At 37.8% G+C, this 18,410-nt stretch overlaps 1 protein-coding gene across 1 annotated transcript in view; it reads right to left on the reverse strand.

Annotated features, from left to right (window-relative positions):
- Positions 1-5,051: 5,051 nt before the first annotated feature.
- KIAA0825 (KIAA0825 ortholog) overlaps positions 5,052-18,410 on the reverse strand; it is a 403,281-nt gene continuing 389,922 nt past the window's right edge. Inside the window, exon 23 of the mRNA XM_067731233.1 lies at positions 5,052-7,469. Within this exon, the coding sequence (XP_067587334.1) occupies positions 7,449-7,469 (21 nt within the window). The 3' untranslated portion in view covers positions 5,052-7,448. The remainder of the gene's footprint in view (positions 7,470-18,410) is intronic.

Raw genomic sequence — 18,410 nt, forward strand, 5'->3', positions numbered from 1 at the left:
ATCTGCAAATAGTCACAGTTTCACTTCTTCCTTTTCTAATTTGGATGCATTTTATTTCTTTTTCTTGCCTAATTTCTCTGGCTAGGGCTTCCAATACTATGTTGAAGAAAAGTGGTGAGAATATGCATTTTTGCTTTGTTCCTGGTCTTAGAGAAAAAGCTTTCAGCTTTTTACCATTTAGTATGATGTTAGCTACGGCCTTGTCAAATATGTTCTGCATTATGTTGAGGTATGTTCCCTGTATATGCACTTTGTTGAGAGTTTTTATCATAAACATATGTTGAATTTTATCAAATGAAATCATCTGTTGAGATCATCATATGATTTGTACTCTTTAATTTGTTAATGTGATATATCATGTTGATTGATTTGTGAGTATTGAACTGTCCTTGTATCCCTGGAATAAGTTCCACTTGATCATGGTTTATGATGTATTGGATTTGGTTTGCTAATATTTTGTTGAGGATTTTTGCATCTATGTTCATCACAGATATTGGTCTGTAATTTTCTTGTTACATTCCTTGTCTAATTTTAGTATCAGGATAATGCTGGCCTCCAGGGAAGTCCCCAGCCATTATTTCTTGAAATATGTTTTCTGCCCCTTTCTCTTTCTCTTTCAGGGACCCATATAATGCAAATGGTAGTACGCTTGATGTTGTGCCATAAGTTGCTTAAACTGTCTTCACTTTTTTCCAAGCTTTTTACTTTTTGCTACTCTGACTGGTTGAGTTCCACTGCTCTGTGTCTGAGTTCACTGATCCTTTCTTCTTCATCTAGTCTGTTCTTAAATTTCTCTAGTATATTTTTCACTTCAGTTATTGTACTCTTCAGGTCTGTGACTACTGTTTCATACTTTCTTGTACTTTCCAACTCTTTGTTGAAATTCTGGCTATGTTTATCCATTTTTCTCCTAAGTCCAAATGAGCATGTTTATGACCATGACTTTGAACCCATTATTGGGTAAATCAGTTACCCCCATTTCATTAAGGTGTTTTTCTGAAGTATTTTCATATTCTTTCCTTTGGAACATATTCTTTTCTTTTTGCAACAGCTACCTCTCCAGTTTTGAAGTAGTGATGTAGTGTGGGAGATTAACTTCATCATTCAACCCTGGCCTGGCTCTTGGTTGTCTCTCAAACCTTTGTGTTTGTCCAAACAGCCTATTTTATTTTTAATAGCTCACAGTAGTTGAGGTTGTGCCAAGACCTGTCAGTGTCCCAAAAGGGGGGATAGTCAGTCCACACCTAGATTTAGGCTAATCAGAAGCCAGACCCTCATGTAGCACCCTTTAAAGTATGCAAGTGTATGCAGTTCAGTGGGACTGCAAGCGTAAGCCCCACTAGCCACCAGAATCAGATAATCTGGAAGTGTCCCATGGGCAGCAGTCACAATATTCAGGGTTCGAGATGAGTGTATAGACTCCTGTCTGGGATATACCAGTGAGCAATAGTGAGGCAAAGGGAGAGCACAAAGATGGTTCCCAAGCATATCTTCCCTGAGAGCGCCTCCATACACCTCTAGATGTGTGCCAAACCTGAACTCTGCCCCTCAGGTTTAGGCTCCAGGACAAGCATATAGCCTCTTTAACAGAAAGACTAAGGTTGTGTTTCAGTCTGCTATCTGTGCCCTGAAGGTGGTAGCCTGCCAAGAACTGTCTCTTTGATTGTTACAGTCCTGTGGGACCCAGGAACACCAGGTGACCCCTGGCCACTGTAGCTAGGCAATCAAAGGGCATCCCCTCAGTGGAAGCCATAAAGATACCAGAAGTATAAACCAGCTCTCCTCCAAAAGATAATGGCACTCTGGAGCACAGCAGAGGGAGAGCACAAAGATAGCACCCACCCTCCTAGGTCTATGGAAAGGATTACAATCAGCCCTTAGACGTGTATTTAATTAGAGGCCTGCTGTTCAGGCAGCAGCTGTGATGATGTACTAATAGGCCTCTTTCACAGAAATTTCGAGCTCCTTGGCCTGTTGTCTCTTTTTGTACCCTGGGAGTGATAGCTGTATAAAACCTTTTTCTCCATTAGTTACAGTCCTGTGGTACCTGTGACTGTAAGCTCAGCTGACCACCAGAGCCAGGTGATATAGAGGTGTCCCCTGGTGGCACCTGCAAAAATTGGGGGTGCTAGAGAAGGGTAATAATCTTCTTTCTGGGAGATGTCAGTGAGCTGGAGTGATGCAGAAGGAGAGCACAAAGATTGCATTTACTAGCCTCCATTCCTTGAGAGGCCGCCTAGATGTGTGCTAAACCAGAAGCCTGCCTCTCTCAGGCCAAAGCTCCTGGATGAGCCAATAGGCCTGTTTCTTAGAAAGACTATGTATGTGTTTCAGTCTGCTATCTATGGGCCTGGCAGTCTGTGGAGATCTCTCTCTTCAATTGTTACAGCCCAGTGAGACCCAGGAACACAAGTCCCCCATGGCAGCCAAAGCCAGGAGATCATTGGGTGTCCCCTTGACGGCAACCACAGAAGATGCGGCCCCAGATGCTTGTAGAAGTTCATCCAGGAGATACTAGCACTCTGAATCATGGCAGAGGGAGAGTATGCAGATGGCACCTGCCTGCTGGGGTGAGACAGAGGGGGACTGGAAAGGTGGCACCCACTGGAAAGAAAACAAATGATGCCCATCAGCATCTGTCCCTAAGAGTATCCCAGCAGGCCCCTAAATTTGTGTTAAGTTAGATGCCTGTCCCTCAGGCAGATGCTTTAAGATTAACAAATGAGCCTCTTTCACATGAAGTCTGGATGAGATCAGGTGCTTCTGTTTCTGGCCCAGGATGAGTCCTAGCGCATGAATCTTTAATAGACATTTCTCAGATCACTGTAGCCGTGTGGATCTTGTGGATGCAAGCCCTGCTGGTTTTCAAAGCTAGATATTTTGGGATCTCATCTCACAGGTGCAGGTCTTAAATGCTGGGGTGTCTGATGTGGCCTCAAGCTCCAGGTTTTGAGTCCCTTCCTGATTGTGGGTCACCCCACCAGTGGCAAGGTTTATGACAAGATTGTGTCTCAGCCTCTCTTACCCACTTTGATGTGGCTTTTCCTCTTTTGCTCAATGTGTAATTATCACTTAGCTAGTTTTTAGGGGTTTTTTTTCCAGAGGAATTTGTTCCATATGTAGCTGCAGATTCAGTGCGTCTGTGAGAGGAGGTGAGTTCAGGCTATTCCTACATTGCCATCTTGAACCAGAACCTCACTGTGCATCTTTATTTAAAATTTGGGTCAGTTTTTTCACATATCTACAACTCTTATTATCTCAAATGGGACTCCAACACAGACCTCATTAAGTGCTTAGAGTGGATTAAATTGTACTCACTGAGAGTCTGGCACAGAGCCTGGCTTATAGTAGCAGCTTAATAAATGACAAAAAATACTAACTCCCAGTTCTTATTCCTAGTCCAGCCCTACTTCCACTTCTCTGCTGGTCCCCCCATGTAGGATATTTCAGTGCCTAAATTCTAACTTGTGATGGACAGACTCCAGGGTGGCTTCCATCATCCCCACCTCCTAGCATTCACACTATTGTGTGATCCCTTCCTCCTGGGTATGAATGGGATGAGTGACTTGCTTTTAACCACTAGAATTTGGTAAAGGAGATGGAATGTGCATGATTAAATGCATGTGATTATGTTACATACAATTGTAACATTGATCTTGCAAGGAGACTCTCTGTCCCTTACTGACTTTGAGGAACAAAGAGGCCATTTTGGCTAGACTCACATGGCAAGAAACTGAGGCCCTGAGTTGATAGCCTGCAAGGTAATGAATGTTGTCAACAATGATGTGAACTTAGAAGTGGCACCTTACCCAGTTGAACCTTAGATGAGACCACAGACCTGGCTGACACCTTCATTGCAGCCTTGTGAGATCCTAAGCAGTGCCCAGACACTGGACATAGAGACTATGAGGTGATAAATGTGTATTGTTTCAAGCTGCCAAATTATGATAATATTGTTATGCTGTAGTAATTACTGATACAGATCTTTATTCTTACAAATAATTATTACGATATTTTGAGGGGAAAGGGTTATATCAGTACAAGGTTGTGGATTCTTTAAATTCTGGAGAAACAAGAGTTTACTGCTTTACTGATGATGCTGTTGAAAACATTTCTCAAAGGCAAAGCAGATAGTTTTTATCATTGTGTGGAATAATACCTGATACTGAATATACAGGTCTCATAGTTCCCCATTAAAATTTAAAAACTTTCAGGCATCATGTTAGGAAAGTTCATCAGTAGAGATACCACTTTTACCAGTTTTTTTTTTAATTGTGGTAAAAAAGACATAATATAAAATCTACCATCTTAACCATTTTTAAGTGTATGGTTCTGTAGTGTTAAATATATTCACACTATTGTAAAACATACCTTCAGAACATTTTTCATCTTGTAAAACTGAAACTCTACCTATTAAACAACCCCTCTTTTCCCCTTCCTCTAGTCCTGAGTAGCCATTATTCTACTTTTTTCTATGAATTTGACTACTTTAGATACCTCATATAAGTAGAATCATACAGCATTTGTCTTTTTGTGACTGTCTTATTTCACCTAGCATAATGCCCTCAAAGTTTATCAATGTTGACAGGGTTTCCTTCCTTTTTTAAGGCTAAATACAACTTTTAAAATGTTTTTTAAACATTATGAAATATTTCAAGAATCATTAAAATCATTTAAAAAAACAAATTTTTTATAAGAAATTCCTATTATAAACTACCTGAAGCTCGCTTTGACTCAAGAATCTGTGAACTGACATAGTAGGATATTTAGAGTAAGCAGATGTTATAGACAAAACAGTGATTTACTTTTCCTATTTCTTGGTTGGTAGTTTTATAACATTTTTTCATCGACATGACAAATGTAAAATATCTGAAATACACATTATCATCTATACAGTTGATCCTTGAACAACACAGGGGTTAGGGGTACCTATCCTGTGTGTAACCCATGGTTCTGCATCCACAGATCAATCAATTCAATGTTATGGAGTACTGTAGTACATATCAGTAAAACATCTGCATATAAGTGAACCTGCACAGTTCAAACGTGTGTTGTTAAGAATAAAATGTATTTTATTAGAAATTAATTCATACTATTTTAACACTGCTAGGCCAATAATAGATACCTCTTTAAAATTACATAAAAGTACAGTTAAATAAAACACAGAAGGAAGATAATATTTTATAGGAAGATAACATTTTTGTAATAAGCATATATAGTTATAAAATATTAGGCTTCATTCTTATTGTTAACTTATACAAAAATGTGAGAAAGAGTAATTGTTTTGGAGTACCACTTTTTATCATACTTTAAGAAACATATCAAATGTAAAGTCAAAATGATCTGATAAAACAATAACTTATTTAAATTTCCCAATTATAAATTTTACTGCACTTATGGCTACAGTAATTTCATAGATCAAGCATAGAAGAGAAATCAAATGCAAACTCTTCTCTCTTTTCTACATTTCTCTCCTTTCAACTTATCTCATTCTCCCCTTACTATACTTCTTTCCTTTTGGAAGGGAGCCATATAGACATTTTTTCAAGACAAACTAAATCACTTTCCAGGATTAATACAGAAGTGAACAGATTCAATAAAAAATAGTGTTAACAGATGATCCTTAGATATATTAGAAAACAAAAGGAGCCAAATGTGAAATCCTATAACTTTATAAGATTATTTTATTTAGCTTTTGGATCAATTCATTATTTTTTGACTTTCTATCTTAGTGTCTATTCTAATAAAATATAGTTGTGCAGATTTAGTATAGACCATCACTAAGCTGAAGGAATAAAGTCAACCATTGCCTTATGTTTGTTGTTATAGTAACTGTTTATAGATAAGAGAATGTGGAAAGTCTAATTCTCATAAAAAATTCTTAGCATTTTTTAAATGGTCTGCATAAAATTTTTAGAAATTATTTCAACCATGTCTTAAAACACTTGGTTTATGATTATACTGGCCAACTAAAGTACATTCTTTAAAAGTAAAATGTGTTATTTGGCAGGCAGCTGGCTACATGGCCATTTATGTGTTTTTATGTAAGAGAATAATGCAAGAGATTTTCTAAGGTGTCCTCTGCACTCCAAGCTTTACTCTTTGAAAAATGTCCAAGTACTTTCCTTTGGAAATCATGTAGCCTATACATATTTTATAAAAATCACAGAATGTGGGAACATGAATAACCTGAGAACATCAGAAACAATGATGTTCAATGTCATATGGTCTAAAATAGTTCATGATGTAAGGCTTCTCCCAGATGTCCTATAGGTTGCTCAACAGTCTAATTGTCTTTGCTGTCTTCTTACAATGACAGCCATTTAAACAACTGTGTTTATTAACTGCCCGCTAGATGAATAACTCTATGGTAGGTATCTGGGGAGACTATTGCTATAAAGGGAGATTTCATATTATATTGTAAAGCCTTCAAGGTCTTTTTAATCTAATATCAGGCACTGATGGGAAGAATATAGTAAATACAACCCTACTTGGCATAGAGGCACTAGTACACGTTCTGTTTCCTTCATGTGTGTGTGTGCCTGTGTTCGTGTGTGTGTATCAATGCAATGGAAATAAGAGAAGTAACAGAAACTATGGAACTATGGATAACGAGATTGCTGGAGTGAATTTTGAACGTGATTTTGGGAGAAAGATGGTTTCTAGTTGGGAAAAATGGCAAGCGTGTGGCTTGGATGACAGGCAGTTCGCTGAATGTGGCACTGCTGGTATAGGTTCTGATAGGATATGATTAGAAGTTTGAATCTGATGTTTGAAAAACCACTGTAGGCATAGATATTACTAAAGGTATACTTCAAGAGAGTGCTTTTTGTGGCTCTGATTAAAATAAATTGGATGAGGAAGAGGCTATGGGAAAGGAGACTGGTAAAGTGGTGGGTACTAGAGGCAATTAAGACCTGGACTTGGGTTATGGCTACAAAATTAATTTGAAATTTTCAATTGACCCTCAGGGGGGTATGTGACTCCAACTTAACATCCAAATGTTGTATTTAAAAATCCTTCGGGAAAAGATTTCCAAACATTTTGCCTATTGCCATAGATACTTCAAGACTGAAAGAAAAAAAATAATTCAAAGGGAACACGAGATGGCAGTAGTTATATCATATTAAGAGAAAGACTGAGGAAAGAAAAACATTTGAAATTATTTTAAAAATAAAAAATATGTAGCATTTTATTCTTTACGTGCTGTACTCTTTTTCAGTTCAGAGATTACTCAGTCATTGGTTTCACGCTTCACAGCCCATCAGAGGTTCATTCTGACTAGAGTAAAAATCCTACTCCATTACATGTGATTATTTCCTAAAATAAAACTGTTGCTGTTTTCTGCAGATTACTGTTCCTCTGTGTTATCTGAGGCAGAAGAGTCCTGGATGGTACATATTAGTTTTAGATGTTCCAGCATTGCTTTTTCTTCCTCTTGTAGTCTTTCATCCTTCCTCATTTCCCACCTAAAAGAAAAATCACATCTTAGCATTTTTGTAACTTCCAAACTACAGTCAACACTCAGTTTTTCAGGGTTGAATATGAGCAGTCACTGATTTACTGAGTGTTTGTCCTTCTTTATTCTTTTACTCAGTGCCTCTTGAGCAACATAGTTCCTTGGCACTGCTTCTGCAGAGTGGGCCAGGAGAATGGGAACGGAAGTAGAGTCAAACCAGCTCTACTCCAGGGGGAAGTTTCTAAGTATTGTTTTAAGTGAGTTTTCTATATTTCTATATTTAAAAAATGTATGGCTTCCCAGAATATGCATGCATATGAATACATCTAGAATTAGCAATTAATAAGCAAATATTTTTCATAGTATTTTCCCCTCACTGATCAACATATCAGTGGCTTTAAGTTGCAGAGACATTTGCCAGGAAGACTTTAGCCACAAGAATAATACCAAGCTGAATTGGATATACCTTAAAGGCAGGTCCATCTATTCCTAGAAATAAGATCAGATTTCAAGTAATCAAGTTAAATCACCCAAGAAAAGCAGCAAATTGTCAGCAAGGTTCCATAGAGCATTTGCTAAAGAAAAAAAAAGACTAAAGACTTTCTAATTCTGGATGATTGGGAGATACAGAACAAAATGTTAGGATATGGAACTATATTTGTATATAATCTTGCAAAGTAAATATCACAATAACCCAAGTATTGTTAATCCTTCCTTTCTCTCTTATATATGCCACTGCCCCAGGAATGGCCATGGCATACTTAATCCAGCACTACAACATGGAGTCGTCTGCATATATTTCCTTTTTCTTTTCCTCATTCCTGTTTTTACCAGCCCCTAAGCCATCAACCATGATATGCTGTCTCAAAAGGATTTTAAAACCAGTGTTGATAATCCTAAAAGACCCTCTGCTAGAAGGGCTTCAAGGGGATAGGATTTCTAACAGATAAGCAGCTGTTCACTGAATGTTTTCCAGAAGCTCCCTATTTTATTATAGTCAGAATTCCTAGATAATAAACAGCCTGTCATACACGAGGAAAGGATAACAATTTGGGGTGAGATTGTTCTGATCTTGTTTGAGTAGTGAAAAGGAGGCAAGGGCATTGCATTTTCCATAGAAACTTGCTAATAGGATCCCTGTTTCCACACAGGTTTCCTTGTTGGAGTGTTGGGTTCAATGCCTGGCCAGCCCTAGGAGATGAGATATATATATGGCAAAGTAACTGTTCTAGTGATCAGTTTGGGAGAATCTTTTATTTGGGGGCCTTTGTGGATAACTGTGTGTCAGAGCCAACCAGGAGAGCCATGCTTGGGGAGTGGTTAAGCATAAAGTGTGTCCACGGTAGCATGAGTCCTTACTGTCAGAGAAGCAAGTCCTGGGGTACCCTTACTGCAGGAAAGAGCAACCACCACCAGGCAAGAGGAGGAGGGCCAGAATCTGGAGTGTGAGAAGTTCTCTGAGGCATTCACTATGCCTTCTACTAGGAGAAAAACATCTAAAATCTGTGAACTCGAAAGTATCCTGATTAAGAGCACATGCTCTGGAATCACTCTGTCTTTGGGATGAATCCATACCCCTCACGTACTAGTTGAATCACTTCAGGCAAGTTTCTTAACCTCTTCTATGCCTCAGAGTTCTCATCTGTAAAATGTGGTCAAAATAGTTTGATAGGAACACGGCCATGCTCATTTGTGTGTGTATTGCCTATGACTGATTTCACTCTACAGTGTCAGATTTTAGAAATTGTGAATGACACTGACTGAGACCAACTGTCCTACTAAGCCTAAATTATCTACTATTTGGACTTTTACAGAGAATGTTGCTGAATAATGTTCTAGAATGGTGGCTTTTACTGGTGTGACACCACCTCCCTATGGGGAAATGTGGAGAGCATTTTTGGTTGACACAGTGTAGGGAGTGCTTCTAGGACCCAGCGAACAGAGACGGTAAACATCTTTAATATACAGCAAACCTAAACAATAAAGAGTTGTCTTCCTGAAATGTCAATAGCATCCTTGCTGAGCAACATGTGCTCTAGAATCTCCAAAATAATGTTGGAGCATCCCTATTTAATTTGTGATTTTAACTGAAATAGTGTTTAGTGTTTCACTGCTTAGAATACTATTTGCTGAAGAGTAGAGGTTTTGAAGTCAGGTGCTGGATTTGAATCCCTTACAAGCTGTGTGGCCTTGGGCAAGCCAGATGAAGTGTACTTCAGTTTCCTTATCAATAAAATGGGAATAATAACAGCGCCTGCTTCATAGAGTTGCTGTCAGAATGAAATGACTAAGTATACATAAAACATACAAAGTAGTGCACAGTTCATAGCAAACACTCAATAAGTGATAACTGTTAGTAGTAGTATCATGATCATTTGGCATATTGGTTAAAGTTGCAAATAACAGAAATCCTGGCTGTGGTAGTTTACACAAACAAGTGTTTATTTTTCTCACATAATAAGAAATCCAGAGGTGCGTGACTACTGGCATGGGTTATGTAGCTTGACAGCAGCAGGGCTGGTGCCTCTGTGTTTTCTTGTCCTTTACCTCATGGTTCCAAGATGACTGTTGTAGCTTCAGCATCATGTCCTTGTTTTCAGGCAGGAAAAAGGAGGAAGGGGCTAGAGCTGCACCTGACTCATTTTATCAGGGAAATAAAACCTTTCCTAGATTCCTCCCAGCAGACACTGTAGCCACACTGTCTAGGTTTGAATCCTGATTCTGCCTTTTACTGACTGTGTGATATTGGGCAAGTTTCTTAACCTCTCTGTGCCTTAGCTGTCTCATATGCAAAATAGGGGATGCTATTTTTAGCAACTTTTAAACATCTTTATTGGAGTATAATTGCTTTACAGTGTTGTGTTAGTTTCTGTTGTATAACAAAGTGAATCAGCTATATGTATACATATATCCCCATATCCCCTCCCACCCTCTCATGGTATACATCTTAATGCATTATTGTAAATAGTAGGTGAGCTATGAATTCATAAAATGTTGCTATTATTTTATGAGACTCTACTTGTATCAAGTGGCTTCCCCACAGCTCCTACCTTGATGTTCCTTCTCCTACCCTGTGCCCTTCACATCGTTTTATCTGATAAATTCCCTGTTTTTATAAACATGTGGGTAAGATGAAGTTGCTACATATTACAGTGGTTTTACTCAGTGTTCAGTTATACATTTCTATGATCATGTTGTTGTTGCCTCTTGTTTTTCACAAGGGAGACATTTCTTGCCAGTTCACTCTGTTCAGCCTAGCATGGCCAGGGCTGTTTTTGTTCTCCTGTAATCCCTTTGTTGTATTTTTCAAGTACAGTCTATAATGATGGCATTCGATCATATTATTGGCATTTCTCCTGAAACACCAATAAAACACTTGGATATAAAAATGTAACTAGAAATAAGCCTCCTGATTTAATGTTATTAAACATTTATGTAGTACTTCATATTTACAAAGTGCTTTATATTATTTATTAGTTAATTTCACTGTTAAACAACATTAACCATCTGGCCAAATTAATGATTTCAAATTGTCCTACTAGTTGGTATCTGAGGAGTGAAAAGTGAAGTCATATTGGACTTTATTCTTCTCAAACAACCCTTTTTGTCCTTCTCCTCTGTACAGCACAGTGCAGACTGGCTTCAAAGGGAGGTTCAAATCAGAGGGGAAAATTATGTCTCTGTTCTCTTCTTCCTGCTGTCCTATAAATGTGGGTTTTCTTCAGGATTCAGTCCTAGACTATTTTCTCTTCTCTCTTGGAAAGCCCCACATCTAACCCCACATATTCAGATGTTGTCTCTACATCTGTAATTCATGTCTCCCAAACAGTAATTCAGTATCTTTAAAATTCATTTTCGTCCCAAGCTCTCTAAATTCAACTTCTTGATGTTATTTTCACTCCCATTCCAATTATATTCATCATTCATATATTTTTTCATATATATATTTTTCGCTTATTCAAACTGACCATTAGCCCCCCACACTCAATAACACAGGGTCTGAAGTTCACAAAGTAATTTACGCCTCTACTTCCAATCTTGTCTGCACTGTCAGTCTCCAGTTAAGGGACAACTTACTCTGCAGTCATTCTCACATTCCTCCCTCTGCAATCAGTCCACAGTTCGGGTGCTGTGATAGTGTGATTTGTAATAAGAAATAAATTTTAATCTTCTTGCCAATTTCTGGCACAGAGGTCCTAAAACCCTTGGAATTTACTGTGCGGAGAGCTATAAAGGTGTCTTTTGTTATGTTAATGGAAGCACCTAGGGTTGGAGGCTGGTTACCAGTGGAACCAACCACATGATTAGAGAGCTGGAATTTTTAGTCCCACCCTCCACCTCCGGGGAGAGGGGCTGGAGATTAAATTCTATCACCGATGACCAGTGATTTAGTCAATTATGCCTGTGTAATGAAGCCTCCATAAAAATCTAAAAGGAGAGGGTTCAGAGAGATTCCAAGTTGGTAAACACATGGAGATTTGTGGAGAGTGGCATGCTGGGAGAGAGAGCATGGAAGCTCCACTTCCTTTCCCCATGCCTTGCTCTAGGTATCTCTTCCATCTGGCTGTTCCTGAGTTATATCCTTTTAAAATAAACCAGTAATCTAGTAAGTAAAAAATTTCTCTGAGTTCTGTAAGCTGCTCTATCAAATTAATGGAACCCAAGGAGGGGGTCAGTGGAACTTCCAATCTGTAGCCAGGTCTGTCAGAAGCCTAGGTGACAACCTGGACTTGCAATTGGCATCTGAAGTTCGGAGGCAGAGGGTAATCCTGCAGGAAGAAGCCCTTAATCTATGGGATCTGATGTCATCTCCAGGTAGTCCCAGAACTGTGTTGAATTATGAGACACCCAGCTGGTGGCAGAGAATTACCTGGTGATATGGAAAAAAAAACCCTCCACACATTGGAAATGGGTGCAGAATCATAGGTGCTCATGATTTTACTGCCTGAACAGTGCAGTATTCCCCAGATATTCAGAGCTCAAGCCTCATACCACTGCTACACCAAACCTTCAATGACTGCCCTGCCCAAAGAGTTTATTAAGTCTTAGTGTTCTACCTCGGCAGTAGTTCTGTTTAGCTGCCACCATCTCTCCTCAGGGAGAAGATGATTCTCCATATTGCCTTTGGACTTATGTTTTCCCACATTTGCATGTCTACTTTTGCTATTCCATTCATTTGAAACGCCTTTCCATATATCCCAAACCTGCTCATTCTTCAGACTCAGTCCATATCTCACATCTTTCATAAAGTCCTTCCCAACTACCTAACCCTGATGTGATTGTCCTCCTTTGAGTCCTATAGTACCTAATATTAGCACTATTTTGGTAAATTAACCATATATTGCTTTGTTACTTCTATTACTTTCTTGAGTGATTACATTGCTTTTTTTTTTCACATGTAGTATTTTTCTTTAATATTTATTTGTTTATTTATTTGGCTGCGCCGGGTCTTAGTTGCAGCTTGCAGGATCTTTAGTTGTGGCATGTGGGATCCTTAGTTGTGGCATGCAAACTCTTAGTTGCAGCATGTGGGACCTAGTTTCCTGACCAGGGATCGAACCTGGGCCCCCTGCATTGGGAGCATGGAGTCTTAGCCACTGGACCACCAGGGAAGTCCCCATGTGTAGTATGGTTTCATCTATATTTTCAGTTCCTTGAGGAAGACTTTTAAGTATAACTTTTACTACAATTTTTTTTTCAAAGAAGATATTTCAAATAGCAAACAACATAGTGCTTTGTACACTATGTACACTTTAAGCACTCACAAAATATCTGTTGATTGCTATGTGTTAGAAGCTTAGATGTTCCTATGTTATTCTTAGCTGGATTGAAGAAATAATAATCTTTAACCTCTAGTGTCACAACAGGTAGTAGTTGGTATCTAGAATAGGTATCGTTAAATTGTTATTTGTATGAATCATAAATATGAGGACTCTAAGAGCCTTAAAATTAGTCTCCTCATCCTTTGTTTCTACATCATTAGTTGATTCTTAAGGTCTTAAACTCAGTGATCATACCAAAAGACAACAACTTCTTGCAAGTTCATTCATTTACTAATCATCTCCATACCAGTTCTTAGGATATGCTGCTGTAGATATAGAAGAAATAGAAGACTGGCCCAATTAGCAAAACTCTGGGAAACTCTGTCTCAATGAATGGTAATGGTAGGAAATTAACTGTAGTGCACCTCTACATAAAAGACTGAAATTAGAGGACCTTCTAAGTTACTATGTTGGACTTTTAGTACATGTATAGCTTATGTTATGAGAGATCTGCTTTGGTTTGTAGTTTATTTGGTATTTATCACAATGAGCCACATTTTAGAACAGTTTTACTGTGTATAATTAATTTGCCCATTCATCCAGCAAACATTTACTGAGTACCTGCTAACCTCAAAACACTGGGCTAGGTAATGTAGAGGTGAGTTGAGCTGGATATGGTCTTCTCTTCAGGGAGCTTATTCAGACCAAAAGAGGTCGTCATATGGGCTTGACTAATTATTCTAAATCCATATTCAAAATCCCATAAAGATTTTGAAGAATATTTCAGTTTAGGTATGAAATGTCAGTGAAAATATAAGGCACTGGTGCCATTTCCTTAGGCTTTATCTTAGCAATTGTTTGTGGGAAAGGCATAATTCAGGCATTTCTTCCTTCACTCATGAAGCAATCTGTGGTAGTCTTGGGGAATAACTCATGTCCTTCCTCATTCACTGGAAGGGTAGCAACATTAATGACAGAATGCCTCCTCACTTTTTAAAGGTCATTATCAAATCCTATGGTAAAATTGGAAACTATAGAATTTGATGTCCTTCTTTAAAGACGTTTCTGTAGAAAGGTGATTCTGAACAGCACTTAATCCCAAAGGACAAACTTTAGGGAGGGGACAGATAAAATGCTATCCTAAATTTGAGAAAAACTTCATGAATATTGTGATTCATGAATAACTATGGGAAATCTATTATAAACCAGAAAATCAGCTTTGAATGTAATCACCATGAATATAAATGGCACCATTTTTTAGTAGCTCTTTTTATCCACATAAACCACAGAATTAGAGTCTCTTAACTTTGGAGACAGGTCTTTATAATATTATACTTGATAGATGAGACCTACCTACTTTTTTTTTTAAAATTATTTATTTATTTTTGGTTGTGTTGGGTCTTTGTTGCTGTGCGCAGACTTCCTGTAGTTGCCTCGAGCGGGGTCTACTCTTCATTGTGGCATGTGGTCTTCTCACTGTGGTGGCTTCTCTTGTTGCGGAGCACGGGCCCTAGGCATGCGGGCTTCAGTAGTTGTGGCACGCAGGCTCAGTAGTTGTGGCACGCAGCCTCACTAGTTGTGGCTCGCGGGCTTTAGAGTGCAGGCTCAGTAGTTGTGGCACACGGGCTTAGTTGCTCTGCGGCATGTGGAATCTTCCCGGACCAGGGATTGAACCCGTATCTCCTCATTGGCAGGCGGATTATTAACCACTGCACAACCAGGGAAGTCCTGAGACCTCCCTACTTTCTGATATGTTCTCCAGACGAGGCAAATCCACAACCACATTTACCTAATGTTTTAGAACCGAAGTTTTAAGAAATGTATATAGTTTCAGTTCATCTTCCTTATCATACATTTGGTGAAAATGGAGAAATTGTTATTCTTTTCATGTAACATAGACAATTGATTTATTGCTTAGTTTCATCTTCTCCAAAAAGAATAGTTTAGAATTTCCTTCTATGTAGTAATTTTTTTTTTTTTTTTGCGGTACGCGGGCCTCTCACTGTTGTGGCCTCTCCCGTTGTGGATCACAGGCTCCAGACGCGCAGGCTCAGCGGCCATGGCTCACAGGCCTAGCCGCTCCGCGGCATGTGGGATCTTCCCAGACCGGAGCACGAACCCGTGTCCCCTGCATCGGCAGGAGGACTCTCAAGCACTGCGCCACCAGGGAAGCCCCTAGATAGTAATTTTTAATACTTTAAAAGTTTTGTTTTTCTCTGAACTTTGTATTGAATCTCTAAAGTAGTTAAATAATAGGAATCATACATGGGAGCTACGAGGCCTTATACCATTTTCAGTAGGAGCATTAGGGAATGAGAGGATGACAAAAAATCTCACTTTGATAAGGGATCAGAGAGAGCTTTGCAAACTTATTTCTAAATTAAGTTAGTTATTCCCTCAAGCTAATTAAGGTATACTAGTTTGGGGAGAATTCAGTAGGAAAAAAGAAAGCATTAAGGTAACTCATTCAAACAAAAAGATCAAAAACGCTTAAGAATATCATTTATTTGTACTGTTTTATTTTCAAACTTAGAATAGAGATTTTATTTTGAATATTATAGAGGTTTTTGTGAACTGTAAAGGATGTTCAGTGTTTATAGAATACAGTAAATGGAAATCACATCCTGGCCTTTGGAAGTTACAAAACATAAGCATTTCTTAAAATAAAGTGAGTTATTCCAACTCCTGTCAAATTACTTTGCCTCAATTTAACACTTCAATATCCAGAAAATAAGGTTTGTCTGTTTATTTTATGAAAATACATCACAGTTTGTTAATATACCACTTAGAACCCCTGAAACCCAATGCTATCTATATTTAATGTATAGAAATATATAGAAATAAATAGAATAAATGAATAGTGAAATATATATTAAATATATATATATATAAATACACACATCTGAAATCCATACTCAATATAATTAAATATCAAAACTTGCCATCATGAATTAGCAGGTTGGTTGCTTGCTTTAGCCAAGAATTTGTTATATGTTTATGATAACTAGCTATATATGCAGTTTATCTAGCTATTTCTGCAAGAATTCAAATGGATGTTCTTTTATAAGGTAGTTGATTTCTTTTGCTACTACTAATACAGTAAAATGAATCGTTCCAAGCTCAGGAACAAGCAGCAAAACCCTTAATTTGAACTTATAGTCTACAGAGACTATCTGCAACGCAATTTAATTAATATGATTTTTTCTATGTATTTAAGTGGGAGAGTTATATACCAACCAATGGGACAAGTAAGAATGCTAACCATAACATTTTAAATACTTATGGCTTAGGGAAAACATAAATGGAAGCATAGCCATCAGTAGTAATGGAAGCTGAACTTTTCCGTTACCAGTAAATTACCCATATTTCCATAGAGACTTTTTTCTCCAGTGGATTTTTAAAAATTCTAAGAGTTTAGATAGAAGTCCAAGGTCATGCTATTTGGCTAGCACTCACTGCTGATACAGAAGAAATGCCTTTTGCTAGGAGAAGTGTCAAGACTGCTGTATATCGTGAGAACCATATTGCTCTTTTTTTCTCAACAATGTATTTTTCTCAGAGTAATGTACAATTTAATGAATAAAAAAGTCTTTTTCTTTTCTAGCTAAATTTGATGTACTTGGAAGTTTTCATGGACTGTGTTCTATAGACACTTGGTGTCTATCCCATTTACTAAACTGCTATGTTAAAAGTTACATAAGTTATGCCAAGAAATGTTATTCTTGCTCCAAAAATGATTGTTTAAAAAGTCTTATTTTCATCAAGAAGAAAAGGATTACATATTTGCAACTCTAAAACTTCTAAAAATTGAATGCATTTATACTAGCCATGTAAAGCTGATGACAGCCCAGGCATCACAGGTTGATTTGGCAAGCAGACTGGCACAAGGCTAACTAACCACTGCATAACCACTTCTGGGGATAACAATCTGATTGAAAGCACTATTTATAAACGTGAGCTCTATCAGCTGAAATGCCTGTTTGCAACCTCTCATTCAAATTAATAGCATCATCATGTTTAGAAAAGGATTTGAAATATAGACCTGCCTCATATTTTATTTAAAATTGGCTAAAAATTTAGAAAGTTTAAAACTGTTCTAGAACCTAGGAGAAAATGAGAGCTCTACATGGTTAATGGTGCCATTATTCTTCATTGAGTCACTGCCTATGTATTCATATTCACATAGTATCCAACGTTCTTTCATTACTGAATGAATGAAATTATTTACTGAATGCCTACTATGTACTGGCACTGGGGGGGTTTGGAGCATATAATTATGACAGCTAATGCTTACTTAGCAATTTCAATGTGCCAGGCACTGTTCTAAGGACTTTGCATATAGTAATTCATTTAGCCCTCATAGCAACTTTAATTAATTTAAATTTTTTAAATTTTATATTGGAGTATAGTTGATTAATAATGTTGTGTTAGTTTCAGGTATACAGCAAAGTGATTCAGTTATACATATACATGTATCTATTCTTTTTCAAATTATTTTCCCATTTAGGTTATTACAGAATATTGAGCAGAATTCCCTACGCTATACAGTAGGTCCTTGTTGGTTACCTGTATTAAATATAGCAGTGTATACATGTCAACCCCAAACTCCCAATCTATCCCTCCCCCCCACCCTTCCCCCCAGTAACCATAAGTTCATTCTCTAAGTCTGTGAGTCTATTTCTGTTTTGTAAATAAGTTAATTTGTGTCATTTTTTGTTTTAGATTCCACATATAAGTGATACCATATGATATTTGTCTTTCTCTGTCTGACTTACTTCACTTAGTATGATAATCTCTAGGTCCATCCATGTTGCTGCAAATGGTATTATTTCATTATTTTTATGGCTGAATAATATTCCTTTGTATAGATATATATACCACATCTTGTTTATCCATTCCTCTGTCAGTGGACATTTAGGTTGCTTCTGTGTCTTGGCTATTGTAAACAGTGCTGCAGTGAGCATTGGGGTGCATGTATCTTTTCGAATTATGGTTTTCTCCAGATATATGCCCAGAAGTGGGATTGCTGGATGATGTGGTAGTTCTATTTTTAGTTTTTTAAGGAACCTTCATACTATTCTCCATAGTGTCTGTACCAATTTACATTCTGACCAACAGTGTAGGAGGGTTCCCTTTTCTCCACACCCGCTAAAGCATATATTGTTTGTAGACTTTTTGATGATGGCCAT

Source organism: Pseudorca crassidens, chromosome 3, assembly GCF_039906515.1.
Source record: "Pseudorca crassidens isolate mPseCra1 chromosome 3, mPseCra1.hap1, whole genome shotgun sequence".
NCBI classification, from domain to species: Eukaryota; Metazoa; Chordata; class Mammalia; order Artiodactyla; family Delphinidae; genus Pseudorca; species Pseudorca crassidens.